At 44.8% G+C, this 19193-nt stretch overlaps 1 protein-coding gene across 2 annotated transcripts in view; it reads right to left on the bottom strand.

Annotated features, from left to right (window-relative positions):
* The window catches only part of Myo1e (myosin IE), a 192221-nt gene that overhangs the window by 89035 nt on the left and 83993 nt on the right, over window positions 1-19193 (bottom strand). The window contains exons 3-4 of one of the 2 annotated variants that reach the window (NM_173101.2): window positions 12137-12226; window positions 7730-7824 (exon numbers count right to left, since the gene is read on the bottom strand). In NM_173101.2, coding sequence (NP_775124.1) covers window positions 7730-7824; window positions 12137-12226 — 185 coding nt within the window. The remainder of the gene's footprint in view (window positions 1-7729; window positions 7825-12136; window positions 12227-19193) is intronic. The other variant, XM_039080888.2, reaches the window with a different exon arrangement.

Genomic DNA, 19193 nt, shown 5'->3' with positions numbered 1-19193 from the left:
CGGTGAGATGAAGGTATTAAGAGTTTTAGGGACTTGTGGGTGTCTTTGAATCTATGAGTCTATGTAAGAAAAGATTCTAAAACCAAATGACTTACTGAGAGAGGAAACGTTAACCAGGAGGGACGTGTGTGTGAGCTCTGGGGGTCCACCTGCTTCCCATGCCCACTGTTAGGGTTACAGATGTGTGTGACCATGCACCCCTCTTTATATGGGTACTGGGGATGCAAACTCAGGTCCCTGCTTGCTCCACAGGTACTTTATCTACTGAGTCAACCTCCTCAGCTCCAAATGGTCACATTTTTGACAGCTCTTGAGTCTTTACTGATATTTACCCACTTAAGCCAATCTGCCAGAAATACCATCTTACCCACAGTTGGAACAAACAGATAACATCCTGCGTTACTGCGATCAGAAGCCTAGATAACTTTCTGAGAATGAAAAAACACATCAAAAGAAGGTTCTGGACAGTCCTCTCCAACAATTCTGCTCCGATTCCTTTCCTGAAAGCCCTTGGGTCCTGAGACTGACATCAGTCAGATGTGACATGTTGGCTACCTGGGAAGTTCTGGGACTGAGGAGAGAGGGAGCCTCTCTCACACCTTGAAATCACACTAGAATATAAACAAGCCCTCAAACATGGCCTATGCGTTAAAGTACTAAAACAGCCCTGCTGCCTTCCTGAGCAGATAACATAGAAAACGTGCTCCATTCTGAGCAAAGTGTGCCTAAGATAACAGTTGATAGCACTTTCCCCCAATCCCAGGTGCCCAGCGAATTAATGCTCTCAGACATACAGCATTTTCAAGTCTGCCAAGAAAGTGGCTCTGTGGCAAGGCTCACCTTGATTAGCCCAATAAACAGGAAGGGCGAAGTGGAAATTTCTGGTTTCATTGAGCTTGATGTTTAGTCTGAAGATAAAGTTTAAGTCTTCAGTTGGCTCCTTGCTGTATATAAAATTCCCTTTGATGTTACTAAAAGATAGTTCATATCATTTTTTAATAGCTTAGAGAGATTTAATTCCTCATTAACCTTTCTTATGTTCTTCTAACGTATTACTCCCTGCTTTAAAAAATTTTGTTTTTATTTTATGTATATGAGCATTTGCCTGCATTTATGCAACACATATATGCCTGGTGCTCTTTTAGGCCAGAAGAAATTGTTAGATCTTCCGGAACTAGAATTACAGATGGTGAGCGGTTATATGGGTTCTAGGAATCAAACCTGGGTCCTCTGCAAGAGCGGCTCTTTAACTGCTGAGCCTTCTTTCTCAGTCCCAGCAGGCTCTGATTTTTAAATGCAGCAACTAAGGCTTACCTAAGTTGTGCACCTGACACAGAACAAAAGGGTCCATTCCCAGGTCATCCCAGAGAGCTTTTCAAGACACCCTGGGCTGCAACAGTTATTTACCAATTAAACCAACACAGCAAAGAAAGACTGGTCTGGGGTAGAGCAACCGTTGACCCGGAACTAGCTACGCAGACCAGGCTAGCCTCAAATTCACAAAGATCTGCCTTCCTCTGCCTCTGGAGGGCTGGGATTCAAGGCGTGTGTGAGCATGTCTGCCCCAGCTGTACTAATTACTTTTAAAGGCAGAGAGAAGCAGGGTTGGTGATGTGACTTAGTCGGGTTAGCGCACATCTGCTGCCAATCCTGAAGACTGGAGTTGATCCCCGGGACCCATATGGTGGAAAGAGAGAACTAATTCCTGAAAGTTGTCTTCTGTGCACCAAGTGCATGCATGCACCCCTCCCTCGCTGACATGTCCACAAAACAAGTAAATTTAAAATGGGGGCGCTAGGAATGTAACTCAGGTAATAGAAAGCTTTCCCAGAATGCCCTGGGTTTGATGCCAGCACCACGTAAAACAAGCACGATGATAGAACATGCCTATAATCTAAGTGTTCAGGAGCTGGAGACAGAAGCTTCAGGAGTTCAAAGTCATCCTCAGCTTCATAGAAGGTTCAAAGCCAGGCTGGGCTGCATGAGACCGTATGTCAAACAAACAAATGGACAGACAAATCAGGACACACATAAGGAAACTTGGCCAACTGTTATTGGATTCATTAAAGTCAGACACCCTAAGGCTTCAGAAAACAAATACTTAGGGATATTTTTGGAAAGTGAAACTATAACAAATGTGATATATGCTCTCGAACAGATATCTGAGTTCTTAAATATGTTAAGGTCACGTGGGCTCATGAGGCCCAAAGGGACAGGAACTCATGGTTGGTGTTAATGTGCCACAGAAATGTTCTCCAAGGTCTAACACGTCTCCACAGAGGCTGGGGGCAAACTTCAGAACCATACGTGGACACACTGCCAAAAGCTAGTCTGGGTGACACAGAGATGACAGGGAATGCTGTTAGAAACTTCCTGGTTCCTCTTCCCTTTTTAAAGCATACTACAAAGAGCTGATCAAAAAGATTTGCATAACTGTCTCTGACATCCGAAAATATCCCAGATATGGTTCTAACACACAAATCCAGACATGGATTTTGGAGAACGGAAGATGTACGAACTGAGTAGACATGGGCTGCTTGGTGACCAGGCTTGAGGGGGACTCCTAAGCCTTCCGTTGCTCATGACTGTGTTGTGTGGAACCTTCCTGTGTTGCCTGGAGCCCACACTACTTTGTCAGTTCCTGTGCTCCTTCTCAGGCTTGTTAAAAGTCATGCCTGCCACCTTAACTCAGTTCAGCCCTCGTCCCAGCACTCAATTTCTGGATCCCTAAAGATCTCACCTTCTTTCCACAAATAAAGGGTGTCATCTTTGTGAATGATCTTTTGTGACTTCACAACCCTGTGCAGACACCTTCAGGACATTAACTGAGAGCTCCCCAGCCCATCATCTACAGAGGGATCCACCACCCAATAACCAATTTTATACTACTGTACAAAAGCTATGGGGTTATAATGTATTAACAGATCATAAGGATATATATATATATATATATATATATATATATATATATATCTACATATATATGGATAACAGAGTGCTGGCCTCCACACAAACCCAGGGATAAAGAGATTACAGAATGGTCCAGGTGCACCTTCGTTTTCTACAGGAAATCAAGACCCAGGCTGGGGGGCTTGGTCAATTGGCTACTAGCCAATCATGCATGACTTAGAATAAAGAGTTTCAAAGTCAGGAAATCTGGCTCTATCAATTTACTAACTGAGGCCTAGAGAGGAGCCCGGTGAGTCGTTGAGGTTACAGGAGCTGGTGAGTACCCTTGGGAGCTGTCCCCAAGCAAAGGAACCTGCACACTGAAGAATAAACTCACGAGAGGTCTGGCATTTGGCCTCTGTAATTGGGGAATGAAGTCAAGGCCCTGCCAACATCCTTCCTCTTTGACTGCCTGGGGGATGAGGGCACCAACTGCCTGATGTGATTTTCTGACAGACACTTGGCAGCACAGAATAGAACCTCTAACCTTCAGAGAAAGTAGAGGTTAAGGACACGGACCGAACCTTCAAGGAGGATCCTGAAATCAGAGGTCAGCCTTGTAGGCATATGGGATGGAGCTTGGATAAAAACTCTAGACCTTAGAGACTTAAGCAGATACCGCTGACTGTCCATAGGTAGCTGTCTGTCGCACACCCACTGTGGAGGGGATCACGCCATCCATGCCTTGAAGAGTACACGTTCCATGACCACAAGCCTTACATCCACCCCATCTTGACTCTTTCATTCAGCTTTGTATTCTGCAATAAATACAATAAAACTGTACACATAGGCGCCAAGAACAGTTCTCATGAATGTTTGAGCCTGACAGAGAGAACTGACTATAGCCAGACAGAAGACAAGTCCACCCTGTTGGGAGACAGGATCCTTAACCTAAATTTTGCCTCTTTGTTTTACTAGCTCCTAAAGCAAAGTGTACCTCATCTAAATGGCCTCAAAGATGGATCTTGGAAGTGGTCAGAGTTTCCAGGGCATGGGAATCAAGATGTCGGGGGATCTGAGGGTGGAGGAGGCCTGAGCTGGGGCAAACTCAAGCTCTTGAATAACAAACCCAATCTCTTCCTTCCCAGGAAAGACCCAGGAGAGGAGCAGACTAAGAAAGGAGAAAAAACACCAGGATCTACCAGAAAACTCATACTGAATTCTCTCATTAAATGCAATAAAGGAACGTTCCCAATCCTGCCTCTCCAGTGACGTCAGATTGATGTCACGCAAAAGCATTTCCTGTTATCAAGCAGAAGCATCCCTAGGCATCCCCCTAAAAGGGTTTAACTGCATCTCACCTACCATTCATATCTAACCTTCCACTTCTAGCAGACAGTTGAAGGAACAAGCAGAGCAAGAACGTGAGGAATCAGTCAGACAAATCTAGAAGATGGCCCCAGGAGAACTCGTGTGGTCCCTGTCCAAAGAACCTATGGCGTGGGGCTCTGGAGTCAGCCCACAGGGAGACCGCATGCACAGCACATGTAAGGCCAGCAGCCAGCAGGAGCAAAATGAACCAGAAAGTCAATGTCATGGGGGGAAAATAAAAGCTGGTCATAGGGGAACTGTGACAAGATAAAAATAAATTCAGAACTCATAACAAATACAGCCACCCTCCCTCAATTTGCATAAACCACCAGGAAAGAACAAGTTGGCAACCACTGAGAGACTGAACACAGACTTAGAGACCCTGGAGAATGAAGGAGAATTGCTAGTTCCCCAGTTGGGAATAATGGTCCCAGAGACACTGATACAAAGACTTTCTTTTTCCTCCAGACACATGGAGGTAAAATGTCTTTCAATCTCTCTTCATCCTGAGGCTCCCAGGGACCTGAGCTTACCTCAAAAGTCTTTTCTTATCTTGCTTAATGTTTTTATTTTGCTACCATGTAAATGTTTTAGAGGGCAGTAAGAGAAAACCAATTTCCCGGACCTTAAGTCAGGCATTGCAGCTGTAATCCTAGCACTTCTGAGCCCAGGCAGGAATACTCTGGAGGCTAGACCCAGTGTAAGCCACACAGAGAGACTCCTCCTCAAAGAAACAAAATTAGTCAACGATGAGTGTAACATTTACAGTCTTAAACCATTAAAATTAAGAGTGTAAAGACCTCTAATGGTAGGCCGTCTTGACACAGGAAGGGAATAAAAAATATTAAATTAGCTGGCTTTTAAAATCCAGTATTTGGGGGCTGGGAAGATGGCTCAGCAGTTAATAGGGCTTGCTGCTCCTGCAGAGAACCTGGCTTCTATCCTCAGTACCCACAATCCAATACCATCCTCTGGCCTCCATGGTGACCAGACATACAGATGGCACATAGACATACATGCAGGTAAAATACTCATACCCATAAAAAATAAAAATGAGTGAATCTTTAAAGTCTAATATTTTTGGCTGTAAATATTGGATATACAGACCAAAAGTACAAAAATCAATTTTAAAATGAATTCGGTATTGCTACCAATTGGCACTATTATTGTTGGTGTTACAATAATGTTGGTATTATTTTAAATACATATATATCTACATACATATATATCTACATATATAATGCATACAGCATACGGCAAATAATTATACTTATGTCATTAGGGACCAATATTTTTTAGTAGCAGAGAGACAAGTTATAGACATAAAAATCAAATCAAAGATCTCTTAAAACACATACAATCTGCACATATGGTGTACAAATATAGATTTCAAACAAAATACTCATACATACAGAATAGTCATAATAATAATAATAATGATAAATGAACACAAATAGCCCTCTATAACCTTAAAAACAAGCTAGAGGTGACAGAATGAACTCATGCCTCATTTTTTTAAATTCACATTCCTTAGCTTTGTCCACGTCAGAGAATAGAAACATTGACAGCTGGTGTCCGGGTCGGTGGTGTCTAAATTGCATATCCTAATCCATTGAACAAAGACCCCTTGGAGAAAGGGCCAGTTCCAGGTCTCAGGATGACATAAACAAAATGAGCTTGGACCGTTTGCAACAAGAAAATGACCCAAGAGGACTTGAGATGTGTCAAGGACACGGAGGCCTGGACAAGGAACCCTCCCTGGCAGAAGGGAGATTATCTGACACTAAAGAAACGATTGCAATGTAAACAGGTAGGCTAGTTAAAATCCACTAGTTAGAGGTGATACTGAAAATAAATACATGCTACCTTCAGAGGTTGCCAGGGCAACAACTCATTACTTTGAAAAAGTGAGAAGAAACGACAACGAGTAGGCATTTTATCCAGTTTTCCCATGAAGATTAAATTTTAAGATGAAATAAATAAAATGTCCAACATTCCCATGTAAAAGAAATAACAACGAGGAAATGACTTTAAGGAATGGTCGTGAGGATGAGAAGTGAGAATGGACGGCTTGCGCGACACTCTGAACTTCACACAGAGAGAGGCCAACAGGAAGATGGTCATTGCATAACATGTTTTTGTTAAAAAAAAGATTTTGCATCCAGCCATGCTTTGAGACAAACTATCAATTTATACATCAACTGTCAACTTGGCAGGACCTAGAATCACCTAGGAAACACTCTGGCCATGCTCGTGAAGAAGTTTCTAGATTGGATTAATTAAGGCAGGAAGATGCACCCTGAATGGGGGTTTTCCGTCCCATGGACTGGGTGGGGTCTTGGACTGACCAGAAAAGAGAACGCTAGCTGAATACCAGCATCCATCTCCCTCGTGCCCTAGTGCAGATGTAATGTGACCAGCCACCTCATGTCCTTACTGTACCCTAAAACTGAGCCAAAATAAACCTTAAGATAAAAATCGACGTGCGACTATGATGCTTACGGTTGTAAATGACCTTCCAAACGTCAACCCATAAATCGCTATTGTCAGGTACTTTGTACAGCAAGGAGACAAGTAACTATGACGACAGGAAATAGAAAGCATGGTGGGAGGTGTCGGCATCATCACAGGACACAGTCAGCCAGCGCCTGGAAGGGCCTACAACCCTCCTCTTTAATAAATGAATGCCAAGAAAAACAGAGAAGGAAGGAGATCACTTAGTGACTAGGAGACTTGAGAGACACAGCAACCAGGAGCGATATGTGGGCTTTGTTTGGATTCTAAATGCTAACAAACCAGCTGCAACAAAGAATGTGTAACTCAGTTCCAGCATTAGGATATGGAGCAGATCAGACAATACAAGCCTTCTTTTTTATTTGTGCAGCAATTCTGGGATCCAAACCTTGAGTCTTGGACAAGCTAAGCACAGGTTCCCAAACCAGAAAGAATTTCTTTTTAAGGTGTGATAAGAATTATCTTGAGCAGGGAAGAGAGCTCAGTCAGTAAGGTACAAGCATGAAGGGTCTGCATTCCATCTCTAGAACCCCCATGAAGTCTGTCAAATGGATACAAAGTAGCCAGCACATCCTCTCCCTTCTGACGTCACTCCTGTCCCCAATTAGCTCCCCTTCTAGTTTCATGTCATTTATTTATTCATTTCTATATTTTCAGTGATTGGGTGAGTTCCACTACTATTGTAGATTTGCAGGAACATGGGCAACTTATCAGAGGCTACGCCATTGAAGAAAATGCCTCCCCTCCCCCAACAACCATTAACTGACTCAAGGAAGGGTGGGGCCTGATGGGCTCCTCCCCCGAAAGTGTTTATGCTCTGACATTAAACAAGGGGCAATTATAAAGTAAACCAAGCAGTGCCTGCTGGTTCCTCAGACATGCTGAGTGGCCTCAAATATCAGGACTGCTCTGACAGCTGGGGCAGGAGGCTTGCTGACCTGGGTTCTTCTCCTACCTGATGATGACACACTGGTTCTCTCTGTCGATGATCATGTTTCTGTACATACTGTCTGCAAGGGCATAGATATGAGGTGGGTTCTCATACTGGGCCTAGAAAAGCAAAAACAGAAACCAAAACCACAGTGAGTTTCTTTGTGTGGAATGACCGATGATGTGTGCCAGTGTATATATAGAGAGAGCATTTACAGGCAAAGGTTTCATGATTTAATGATTAATAAAAACGTTCTTGGTTGTGTCCTGATACACCCTGGAGAAGCGAAGGTGGAGGTTGGAGGGACTTCTCTGCAGGCCTGTCTGTGAGTCAGCCTTCAGACACGGCCTGGGTGCACCACCCTTCCACCCAGGCATGCCTCTGCACGGACATCCTGCTTTCAAATTCTGGAGACATTTGGCAACTGACAGGCTTTCTGCTACTTGTCTGAAAAGGGCCTGCTAGGACCCTGGGTCTCACTTTGATCAGAACTCTAAATGCCCACAGGATTATTCTTCTGGAAAAGGCAAGTCTCCATCCTCAGCTCTCACTGGGGACTGAGGGTTATATCTATAGGAGAGGAGGAAAATGTTTAAGTTTTCTACAAGAAGAGGGCAAGAGGCGTGGTGGTTCCTCTCAGAGATAAAACTGGTTTGGCTGGTTTGTTTCTTTTCTAAAAGGGGAGGGCTGGAACTGACGAACTACAAAGAAAGTCTCCTGGATTGGGGGGAAAGGGTCTTTAACCACTTACATATTTAAAATTAGGGACACTCTATGGCTCGCTCAATGGCTCAGTAGTTAAAAACACAGAATTCTCTTCTGTAGGACCCAGGTTCAATTCCCAGCACCCACATAGTGGCTCATAACCATCTGTAACTCCACTCCCAGGGTATCTGGTGCCCTCCTTTGGCCTCTTCAGGTACTGTATGCGCAAGGGTGGTGCCCAGACATACACACAGGCAGACGTTCATACATATTAAAAAAAAGTCCATTGATCAAATCATGGCCCATGTCTAAGAGAATCACTCTGTCAGCTGACTCTGGCCCATTTATTCAGCCGTTAGGCACCCAGGCTGGTGAAGTAGCTCGTTGAGTAAAGGCACTTGCCACCTGCCACTCAACTGGTTGACTAGAGTTTGATCCTTGGGACTCACACGGAGAGAAGTGGCTCTCTGCCATCCACATGCACACCATTGTACACAAATAAAAATGCCTCATGTGGTGCGGGAGTGGAGGAAATAAGGCTTTGCTGGATTTGGAGGCTGTTAAACTGAGTACCGGGTGACACACTGCCCTGTCTCTGTGCATCCCACAGGGTGAGTGAAAAGATGGGCAGGATTGTAATTTTAAAAGATAAAACCACACAAAAAAGCATAAGAAATAACTTACTTACACCACTTTTGAACTGTCTTACATTGGGATGGACTGAAACAAAGGCTTAGAAACTGCGAGTTACTGCTGAGGTCTGTAAAGATCAGACCTCAATGGTGAAAGGGAATTCAGCAGAAAGTGAGACACTGCATATAAGCAAAGTACTTAGGAGTCCTAGACCCAGTATCCCCCACTGTGGTTAGTCCCCTGCCCATAGGGAACTATCTAGCAAGAGTGGGAGGGAATGCAGAACTGACAGGGAATGAATGCCTTCATGGTGACAGGGGCAAGCCTGCTGGGACCTCAGGGCATGGTCTTAGATGGCTTTCTTCTACAGGGATCCCTGGGCCAGGCTATGTTTAATGCCTCTTTGATAATGGGCAAGTAGAACATTGTAAGGAAGAAAGGGAGGTGGAGGTTAGAAGCAAGTGGAGCGACGAGAATGCTGAGTGGTGGAGAGAAATGGGGAGACAAACTGTGCTGGCCAGTTCCGTGTCAGCTTGACATGGACTAGAGTCATCCGAGAGGAAGGAACTCCAACTGAGAGACTGCCTCCATGAGACTGAGTCATGGGCAAGTCTGCAGAGCATTTTCCTTATGACTGATTGATTGGGGAGGGCCCAGCTCATCGTGAGTGGGGTCATCCATTGGCTGGTGGTTCCTGGGTTCTATAAGAGAGCATACTCAGCAAGCCATGGGGAGCAAGCCAGCAAGCAGCACCCCTCTATGGCCTGGGCATCTGCTCCTGCCTCCAGGTTCCAGCCCTGCTTGAGTTCCTGTCCTGACTTCCTCCAGTGATGGACTACACTGTGGAAGTGTGAACCAAGTAAGCCTTTTCCTCTCCAACTTACTTTTGGTCATGATGTTTATCATAGCAATTGTAGCCCTAACTAGGACACATGCCTTTCCCTACTAAGGCTCCAAAACTGCTTAATGAAAGCCGTACCCTTGGCCCTTGAGGGTCACTTATACTTTCTATCCCCCAGACAGGGTCTCATGAGTCTCGTGCCTGGTATATTCAGGGTTAGGGTGGAATTAGAACTCTGTACATAATAGGCAACAGAACTTCAGATCCAGCTCAGGAGTCCTGTACATTCAGCCAGGTTTCCCATCAACCCTTTCACCAAGCCTCTGAGCTAGATGTCTAGGAATTATTGAGTAGCCATCCCCTTTGAGTCCCCTCTCTCTCAATCAAGATCCCCCCTCCCCACCAAGTCATTAAGAGCCAAGCTTAACTCCTAGCTCAGTAGATTCTGGTACTGCTCCCTGGACGACAGTTTCCTCCTCGGTAAAGGGATAATATGATACAGAATTCATATGGACCCTATTATTGCAAGCACACACAGTATGTAATACTCAGTAAAAACCAATTGTATACCATGAGCAATGAAAATAAAGATTTTGGGTCTGGAGAGATGGCTCAGAGGTTAAGAGCACTGACTGCTCTTCCAGAGGTCCTGAGCTCAATTCGCAGCAACCACATGGTGGCTCACAACCATCTATAGTGAGATCCGATGCCCTCCTCTGGTGTGTCTGAAGACAGCTACAGTGCACTCTCCTATACAGCCCTAGCTGTCCTGGAACTAACACTGTAGACCAGGCTAGTCTCAAACACACTTGAGATCCACATGCCTCTGCCTCCCGAGTGCTGGGATTAAAAGTGTGTGCCACCACTGTCCAGCTGAAAATGAAGACTTTTTTTTAATGGCATTTTAAAAAAATGGTTTTATCTTGAAAAGATAAAACAACATATAGAGTGTTGGCACACAGTGGCTCTTCAGAGAACTAAAAACACAGACAGATGTGTGTGTGTGTGTGTGTGTGTGTGTGTGTGTGTGTGTGTGTGTGTGTGTGCCCGCGTGTGTCTCAGCCCTTCGTGGTGGAGCCTTACTGTTACTGAGATTGTCAGTCCAGTATGCCAGCTGCCCCAGGATCGTGGACTTGGGTACCAGGACAGGGCCCGGAACTGTGCTGACAGTGGGCCCTTGTGCTGGCTCCCGATAAAAGCAGCATTATCAAAGACCTCTCCCGTGGCAGCCTCCTTGGGCTCCGGCTACCAGCAGCATTCATCTGGCAACAATGGGGAGTGCACTTGCTGTGGGTAAGTTGCCTTCCACTTCAACTGATGGATTTGTGTGAGCTTTTGTTTGGCTTTCAGGGGCTGGGATTAATAAAGGCCCTGTGCTTCTGCTGTGAGGAAGGGAAGGAAGAAGATGAAGAGGTCTAGGGCCAGGGAGTGTGATGGTTCGGAATAAGACACCTGAGAAAGGATTGCTGGATTTTTAATCCACAGATAAAATGACTGTGGAGTGGGATGGAACAGAGATCACTCATATTAGTAAATCAAGTAACGAGAGGTTCATTTTCAAGCCATGGCCAAGGCTTACGGAGGGGTCTAATTCTCAAAGCTCCCAGCATCTTATTTAGTTTTACCTGTGATTGTCTTTTTAAGTGTGTGTGCATATGTGTTTGCACACGAATATGCATGTGTGAATGCAAATATGTATGTTTATGCCTATTTCCATGTGGAGGACAGGGGACAACTTTGGGGGTTACCCTCAGGAATGGAGTTCAACTCTTTTGAGACGGGGTCTCTCACTGGCCTGGAGCTCATCAGCAGGCCAGCCTGGCCAGCCGGCCCCGGGGGCCCTCCAGTCTGCACCTTCTCAGTGCTGAGATTACAAGTGTGCACTGCTATGTACTGCCTTCTGACCAGGGTTCAGGGACATGGCCTCAGGCCTTCATGCTTCTATGCATCCATAGCTCCCACCGGGATTCTGTTTACCAATTACAACTTTGAAGCAGAAGACTACCCCAAAACCTGGGTTCAACAGCCCACTTAACTAATTCTATATGTAAATGAACCCATGCATCAGATAGTCTTTGGGCTACATGCTTATGATCCGTATCATTGTTAAAAGAAAAACAATGTCACTTACTTGACCTTCCACAATAAATAATTGATAAGAAAATACAAATGCATTGCTAACTTCAAGAGAAACTATTTATAAATGATAAAACCCCTAAACACTATAGGAACTTACTGAGGACTTAACTTACCGCTCCTTGGTACATTTCAATCTCTTTTTCTCCAAAATATGGCATTTGCTTGAAAGGGTTGACAGAGATTAAGACAGACCCTATATATGTCTGAATTTCAACCTGGTTAAGGTCCATCTTGATAGAAACATGTTTTTCAAAGTCAGTAAGCAGATGGGACAGAGGCTGCAGTGAGCTGGGCGGGGAAGTGAGCATACACACTTTGTAAACACCACAAAGGAAAAGGCTGTTATTCAATTAGCTCAGGTCTCACTCCTCTCCAGGAACAGTAATGAGGCTCATTATCAAGGTGCTGCGAAAAGAATCATTATAAACTAAAGCACATTCCTTTTAGACTAGCAACAGAGAGAGCAAAGACCAGATAGACAGAGAGTAGAACCAACCGTGCAGGGCACAACCTTGCATGGCAATTAGCATCCTCCTGATAGGAGATGTGCTGGTTTCCTGGGAATTTGTACCGCTGGGGTGGATGACACATGTTTGCTTCTCCATTGAACAAACAGAGGAAGACTGGCCAGTGCTGGCTCGAGCCTTTAATCCCAGCAGAAGCAGGATCTCTGAATTTGAGGCCAGCCTGGTCTACAGAGTGAGTTCTAGGACAGCCAGGGCTACACAGAGAAACCCTGTCTCGAAAAACCAATAAACAAGCAAACAAACAAAGAAATATCAGACAGAGGGACTTTGAAGCTTAGGAGAAAGGAGAAGAACCAACATTTTACCAAGGGTTCTATTTTCAAAGTCTCCTCATCTCATTTATTTTTACCCATTCACATTCTGAGGAGAAAAAAAATGACCCCATATAGGTGAGGTTTAGAGAAAAAAAGTATTATTTGGGGATCCAGGAAGGCTTCTTTAAGAGGAAGTATTGCTGGATTTAAAGTTTTTCTGTATAACTAAAAAAAATTTTTTAAAATTATTTTCTGTGGAGTGGGATGGGTCCAGCACTGGCGTGGAGGCCAGAGGACAGCTCTCTGGAGCTGGTTCTCCCTCTCCCGTGGGTCTCACTTGTGGTTTCTGCTATGCTGTCTTTCATATCTGCATCCAGCTGAGGTTTGCTTGATTTTTGTTTTCTTTCAAGACATGGTTCCTTTATGTAGCTCTGGCTGTCCTGGAATTAGCTCTGTGGCCTTGAACTCACAGAGATCCTCCTGCCTCTGTCTCCCGAGTGCTGGGATTAAAGGTGTGTGCCATCCCTGCCTGTCTGCTCTGTTTTTTATGTGGGTTCCAGGAATCAAACTCAGGTCATCAAACTTTGCCAACACTTTTGCCTAGTGAGCCCTCCCCTCAGCTTCCCTAAAAGTCTCGCTTTGCATACGTGTGTTTGAAATTGTTTTCAATTATAGAAAATTGTGTGCGTGTGTATGTGCACCGGTCTGGAAGGTGTATGATGTATGTGCATAGCACATACACACATTTGTGTGAGGGTGTGTGTCCCTGTGGCCTGTACATGTGAGGAAGCCAGGTGTCTGGGTGTCTTCCTTTATCACCCTCTGCCTATTCCCTTGAGACAGCATCTCTAACTGCTGCTGGAGCTAGACTGGCAGACAGCTAACCCCAGCAGTCCTTCTACCTCTGGCCTACACGGCTGATGTAAAGTGACGGCTTGCACAGACTCTGCCAGCTTTTCTCACAGATGCTAGGGGATTTGAACTCAGGTCTTGCTCACTGGACTAGGTCCCCAACCCAGTTCTACACATCTTAATGCATCCAAGTAAGGGAAATGTTATTAGATCGCCCGATCCCTTTTTGGTTCAGCTATTTTCTAGTTGGCTGTTTACAATGTGCCAGGCACTTTTAGATGTTGGGAATCTATCCGTGAACAAAGAAAACAAATTAAACATCTTGTTTCCATGGAGGAAAGAAAATAATTTTTAAAAAGCCACACTCCCTCCTCTACCCCCACTGTTGGATTTCTGTTGTTTTCCTTGTTTTTGAGGTACTGTCTCCTGCCGTTTTTTCAGGCCGGTCTCCTCTATCTTTTGGATTCATGAGATTTTCCTGCTATATTTTCCCAACTACTGGGATCCACTTGAAATTGTTCAACTTAATCACTGAATTAAAAATATCTTCATTTTTACAAAGAGATAATTAAAACTAAATGTACTTACCAATACATAGTTTTAAATAGAAAAAGATATAAAACTGTGAGATTTCTTCCCAGGGAGCCATTTCTATAATTGGGATATATAACAGGGAGCTAGCTCGGATGGCTTGGATCCCCAAGCCCTGTAGGTTGTCATGTGTTATTTGAGCCCAGAAGCTTCTCTGGATCCCCTACCCTGACTTCTGACACAAGCATGTTTATGTCAAGTGTCCTCTAGGACCCTGTGTCCAAGGGTGGGTTGGTGATATAAAGCGTGACAAGGGAGAGGAGAACAGCCAGAGAGCCCAGGAGTAAACACACTGTGCCATTGAGGATAGCCAGCAGAGAAATTACTTCCAACAGAGGTCACTATTGATATGTAAAAGTGTCTTTCATGGGGAAGAGACCCCAGATACTTTAGGTATGGGGAGGAAGCTCAATTGGGAACTCCAGCTGTCTACCTCATGTTCCTGTTATGTTTTTCCGTGCATGTCGTGCGCCCCTGATTCAGTGATACTATCGCTGTCTGTTTCTATTTGTTCTTTTACTTGGATGCTTCAGCCAGGAGATGTCCGCCCTGCCTGGGAGTCTCAAACAAAAACTGCAGCCGATTACTTTAATGGGGCTTCCCCAACTGATTTCTGCTGGATGTTCTGAGTACTTGATGATGTCTGTCTGTCTATCTATCTATCTATCTATCTATCTATCTATCTATCTATCTATCTATCATCTATTGATGATGTATATCTATCTATCTATCTATCTATCTATCTATCTATCTATCTATCTATCTATATAGCTAGCTAGCTAGCTAGCTATCATCTATTTTCCATCTGCCAATTTGTCTGTCCATCCATCTCCCTTCATTATTTTACTCTTACTTGCTATTTACTTAATAAATTCACTCACTCAAAGCTGAAAGCCCACCCACTGGACCATTTTCAAGACTGTACAGAATGACATACTTCTAAACTGTGCTTAACTGTGGTTAATGGAGATAAACCAAGACCTCCTTAATTAACAACCCTGCTATGGAAATTCATGGAATAATGAATGGCAATCAGCACCCAGCTGCCATCCCATCAACTCACACTCAAGACACGTGTCATCACACATTGATATCTCTGAAATCATAATGCAGGTGACAATTGTGACCTTCAATGAGATGCGAAATTAAAAATATATAGACAACATAAATGGGTATGGCTATGTCATATAATTTTATCACACACACACACACACACACACACACACACACACACACACACACTCAGTGCAGAATGACTCGATTGCCGTTTGACCTCATTTGTTACTGACCAGAAAGACCTTCCAAGTTGGAAAATAAAGACGACTTAATAGTAAAGAAAAGGAGTTGATGAGGTTTTTTTTTAATTACCTAATTATTTAAGAGATGAAAGATGTCTACGATTCTGTCACCAACACTTCATAATTGGTGACAGAACTGAATGAACACAGACACATTATGTGGTACGTGCACAGCAATCCCATGAGTCTAGTTAGGCAAGCTCTCACTAAGGAAAGAAAAGTTAAGATCTGCTCAAAGACAGGCTAGGAAGGGGCAGATCAGCTTCCCCATCCAGGCAGGCTGGCTCCAGACTCCACACCCTTGATCAAAAAGAAACAAGAGATGAGGAATACAGTTTGGCTGGCGGAGTTCCCCTAGCAACAGTAAATCCTGGGTTCTGCCCCCAGCACCAACATAAACCAGGTACAGGGTACATGCCTGAGACTTTAGAACTCAGGAGGCAGAGACAGAATCAGAAGTTCAAGGCTAGCCTCAGCTACAAAGGGAGTTGGGGGTCAGCCTGAGCTAGAGACTTTATTGGGTGAGAAAGCACTGAGTGTGGTCTGTCTGTAACCAGCAAGTACAGCCATTGCCATTGTTGGCTGGCTTGTCAGAGAAGCAAATAAGAATACAGACGACCTCATTAAATTTAGACATCAAGGAGGCAATAAAAACGTTTAGAATGCAGGTATTCCTAGAGTAATATTTGGCATATGCTTGGCCAAGATTGACATATAACCGAGTCTCCCTGTTCCGTTTACCTATTAGCCTTAAATAAGGAAGGATTCGCGCAGAGGGGCGGGAAGGCTCTGCAGCCTCTTCTGACTTAGAACCAGGAGGCTTCGTCTACTCTAAAATCCATGTTAGGAGACTGGAGAGATGGCTCAGCGGTTAATAGCACTGGCTGCTCTTCCAGAGGGCCTGAGTTTAATTCCCAATATCCACAGTGCAGCTCACAACTGTCTGTAACTCCATTTCCTGGGATCCAAGCCCCTCCTCAGGCACCAAGCATACATGTGGGTTCACACATGCAGAAAACACCCAGACACATAAATTAAAATATAAATAAATAGGGGCTGGAGAGATGGCTCAGAGGTTAAGAGCACCGACTGCTCTTCCAGAGGTCCTGAGTTCAAATCCCAGCAACCACATGGTGGCTCACAACCATCTGTAATGGGATCTGATGCCCTCTTCTGGTGTGTCTGAAGACAGCTACAATGTACTCATATACAAAATAAATAAACCTTAAAATATAAATAAATAAAATGGAATATGTCTTAGTGGGGTCTTTTATCCTTCAAAGATTTGGTAGGAATCTAATAACCAAAACAAAAGGAAGAGGTTTGCCCTTCTGGATCCCCTTGCTCAGCGGCTATAACAAGTCCTTGAGTAAGACCCATGTGGAGGCTACAAGATGTCTGCTAGGGAAGACATACAGACATACATGATCCTTCCACAGAGGACTATGCCTCTTCCCGTCACAGTAAAGAAAACACTGGACAGATTGGTCACAGTCACAGGAGGACAAAGAGCTGCCCTGATGATGGAGCCAAAGGCACCACCCCTCATTCCCCACCCCCCAAAGCTCTCAGCTACTTAACAGAGCATAGGTGAGTACAGGCAGAAAATGGAGTGAGTGCTGTTTTATTGTGTTCTACAAACAACCTCTTTTAGACTGTGCTAGGCCAGTGTCCAGGTAAGACGAAGGGGATTCTTTAGCTTCTCCCCCAATTGCCCAGCAGGGTCCCCAAGAACATCATTACTTGATAAGACCAATGAAAAACAAGGTTTGGTTTGAAATGCTCAATGTGTCCTGATTCTACACTAAGTACCCACAAACTTACCAGCATCAGAACCGACAGGAACTAAGCTATTCCAAGGAAACAAAGTCAGCTACTTCATTGAGTATCTGAACAATTTCACCTTCTCTATCTGGCTGGGTCTCTAGAGACCTCTGCTAAAACGCAGTGGGCTCAGGGCCTGGTGGGGGCAGAGCTTCAGAGAGGTCCCTCAGCACTGCCTCCCACAGACAATTCATAATTCAGGTGTGCCTCTGGGGACACTGTCAGGGCCATTATCTCTACACACATAGTCTTCCACAGGGAAGGTGTGGCTTAAGGATCATTTTCAAACTGCAGGTAGATATGAAGCTATGATACCGAATGAGAGGAGGGTGGGGGAGGGGCACCTCATTTCCTAGACAACGAGGGCCAAGAGGCATCAGGCAGATCTTTAACCGATTGGCTGCCAGATGTTTGTCCAGGCGTCTGTGAATGCTCATTAACCTGAAGCACAAATGACACGGGAAATAAAAAGAACAACACACTGAATTTTTCATGAGGGGCTCAACTCAGGGCTGTCGAGATGACTCAGCGAGTCCACACTCGCCACCACGCCTAAGGACCTGGGTTTCATCCCCGTAACCCGTAAAGGTGGCAGGAGAGCGTCAATTCCTGAAAGTTATCCTCTGACTTCTGGACCTTTGTGCCCCTCCCCCAACAATAAAAAACAAATTTAACAAATCGAGTTCAATTCATCTGATATAAGGGACTATTCTTTGGACTTAGACGATTTCCTCTTGATACACGACGTAATGTAAAATAGTCTTTTCTGGAACGTGGAGGGAACGCCACCTATTTGTTTTATTTTTAACTTTAAAAATCGCTTATTTTGGGGTTGGGGATTTGGCTCAGTGGTAGAGCACTTGCCTAGCAAGTGCAAGGCCCTGGGTTCGGTCCCCAGCTCCGGAAAAAAAAAAGAAAAGAAAAAAATCGCTTATTTCTTATTTTTAAAGATTTGCTTTCTCTCATGCATATGTGTGCTTGCACGCATGTCATAGGGTGCCCATGAAACCCAGAAGAGGGTATGAGATTCCCCAGAGCTGGAGTCATTAGCAGTTGTGAGTGAGCCCCCTGATGTAGGTGCAATGGTCCTCTCTGGCCCATTGCTGAGTATTTCCCGTATTCCTGGCTGACCTAAAAGTTACAGTGTAGTTGAGGCTGCTGTTGGAGGGCTGATCTTTCTGACTCCATCTCTTGGCCATACAGTACTTGGCTTTTGTGGTGGTGAGGATCGAACCCAGGGTCTCATGAACGCTAGGGAGGCACTCTCCCAGCTGAGACACAGGGCCAGCCCTCCATATTTGTTTTGGATATCAGGCAAGGCTAAGAGCATTGTACTATTGAATGTGATGACAGCCTGCAGCGACAAGCCAACCTCACTGCATATATTACTGGAACGTGAAAGGGGGGGAGGGGGCGCTCTCCAAAGTCATATATTTGGGGACAGTCTGAGCCAGAACTCAAGCCCTTGGCTGCAGTCACAAGACTAATGTCTCACCCAGCATGCTGTCCACTCCGTGTGAACTGTCTGCCCAGGGCCAAGCTTCACTCTCTGTGAATGACTCAGAGCACACTGCCTCTTGCAATTGTTGGTCTGCCAGGGCAGCCTGAGCTCCTCACCGAAGGATTAAAAATGCCAAGCACGTTTGAGTGTGGCCTTTGAGGAAAAATAAGTTTAGAGACCGTTGGAGCAGACGAGTGTGAAAAGCTTCACACGGGAATTCTCCTCAGCCAAGCGGCTGGAACGGCCGGACAACGGGAGAGTGCCACTGCAGCTCTTTTCTTTCTAGATTCCAGAACTTTCTTCCCTCACACACTTTAGAAAGT

Source organism: Rattus norvegicus, chromosome 8, assembly GCF_036323735.1.
Source record: "Rattus norvegicus strain BN/NHsdMcwi chromosome 8, GRCr8, whole genome shotgun sequence".
In the NCBI taxonomy this organism is placed as follows: Eukaryota; Metazoa; Chordata; class Mammalia; order Rodentia; family Muridae; genus Rattus; species Rattus norvegicus.
Note: the sequence above shows the minus strand (reverse complement) of the source record. Positions and strands in the feature narration are given on the sequence as shown.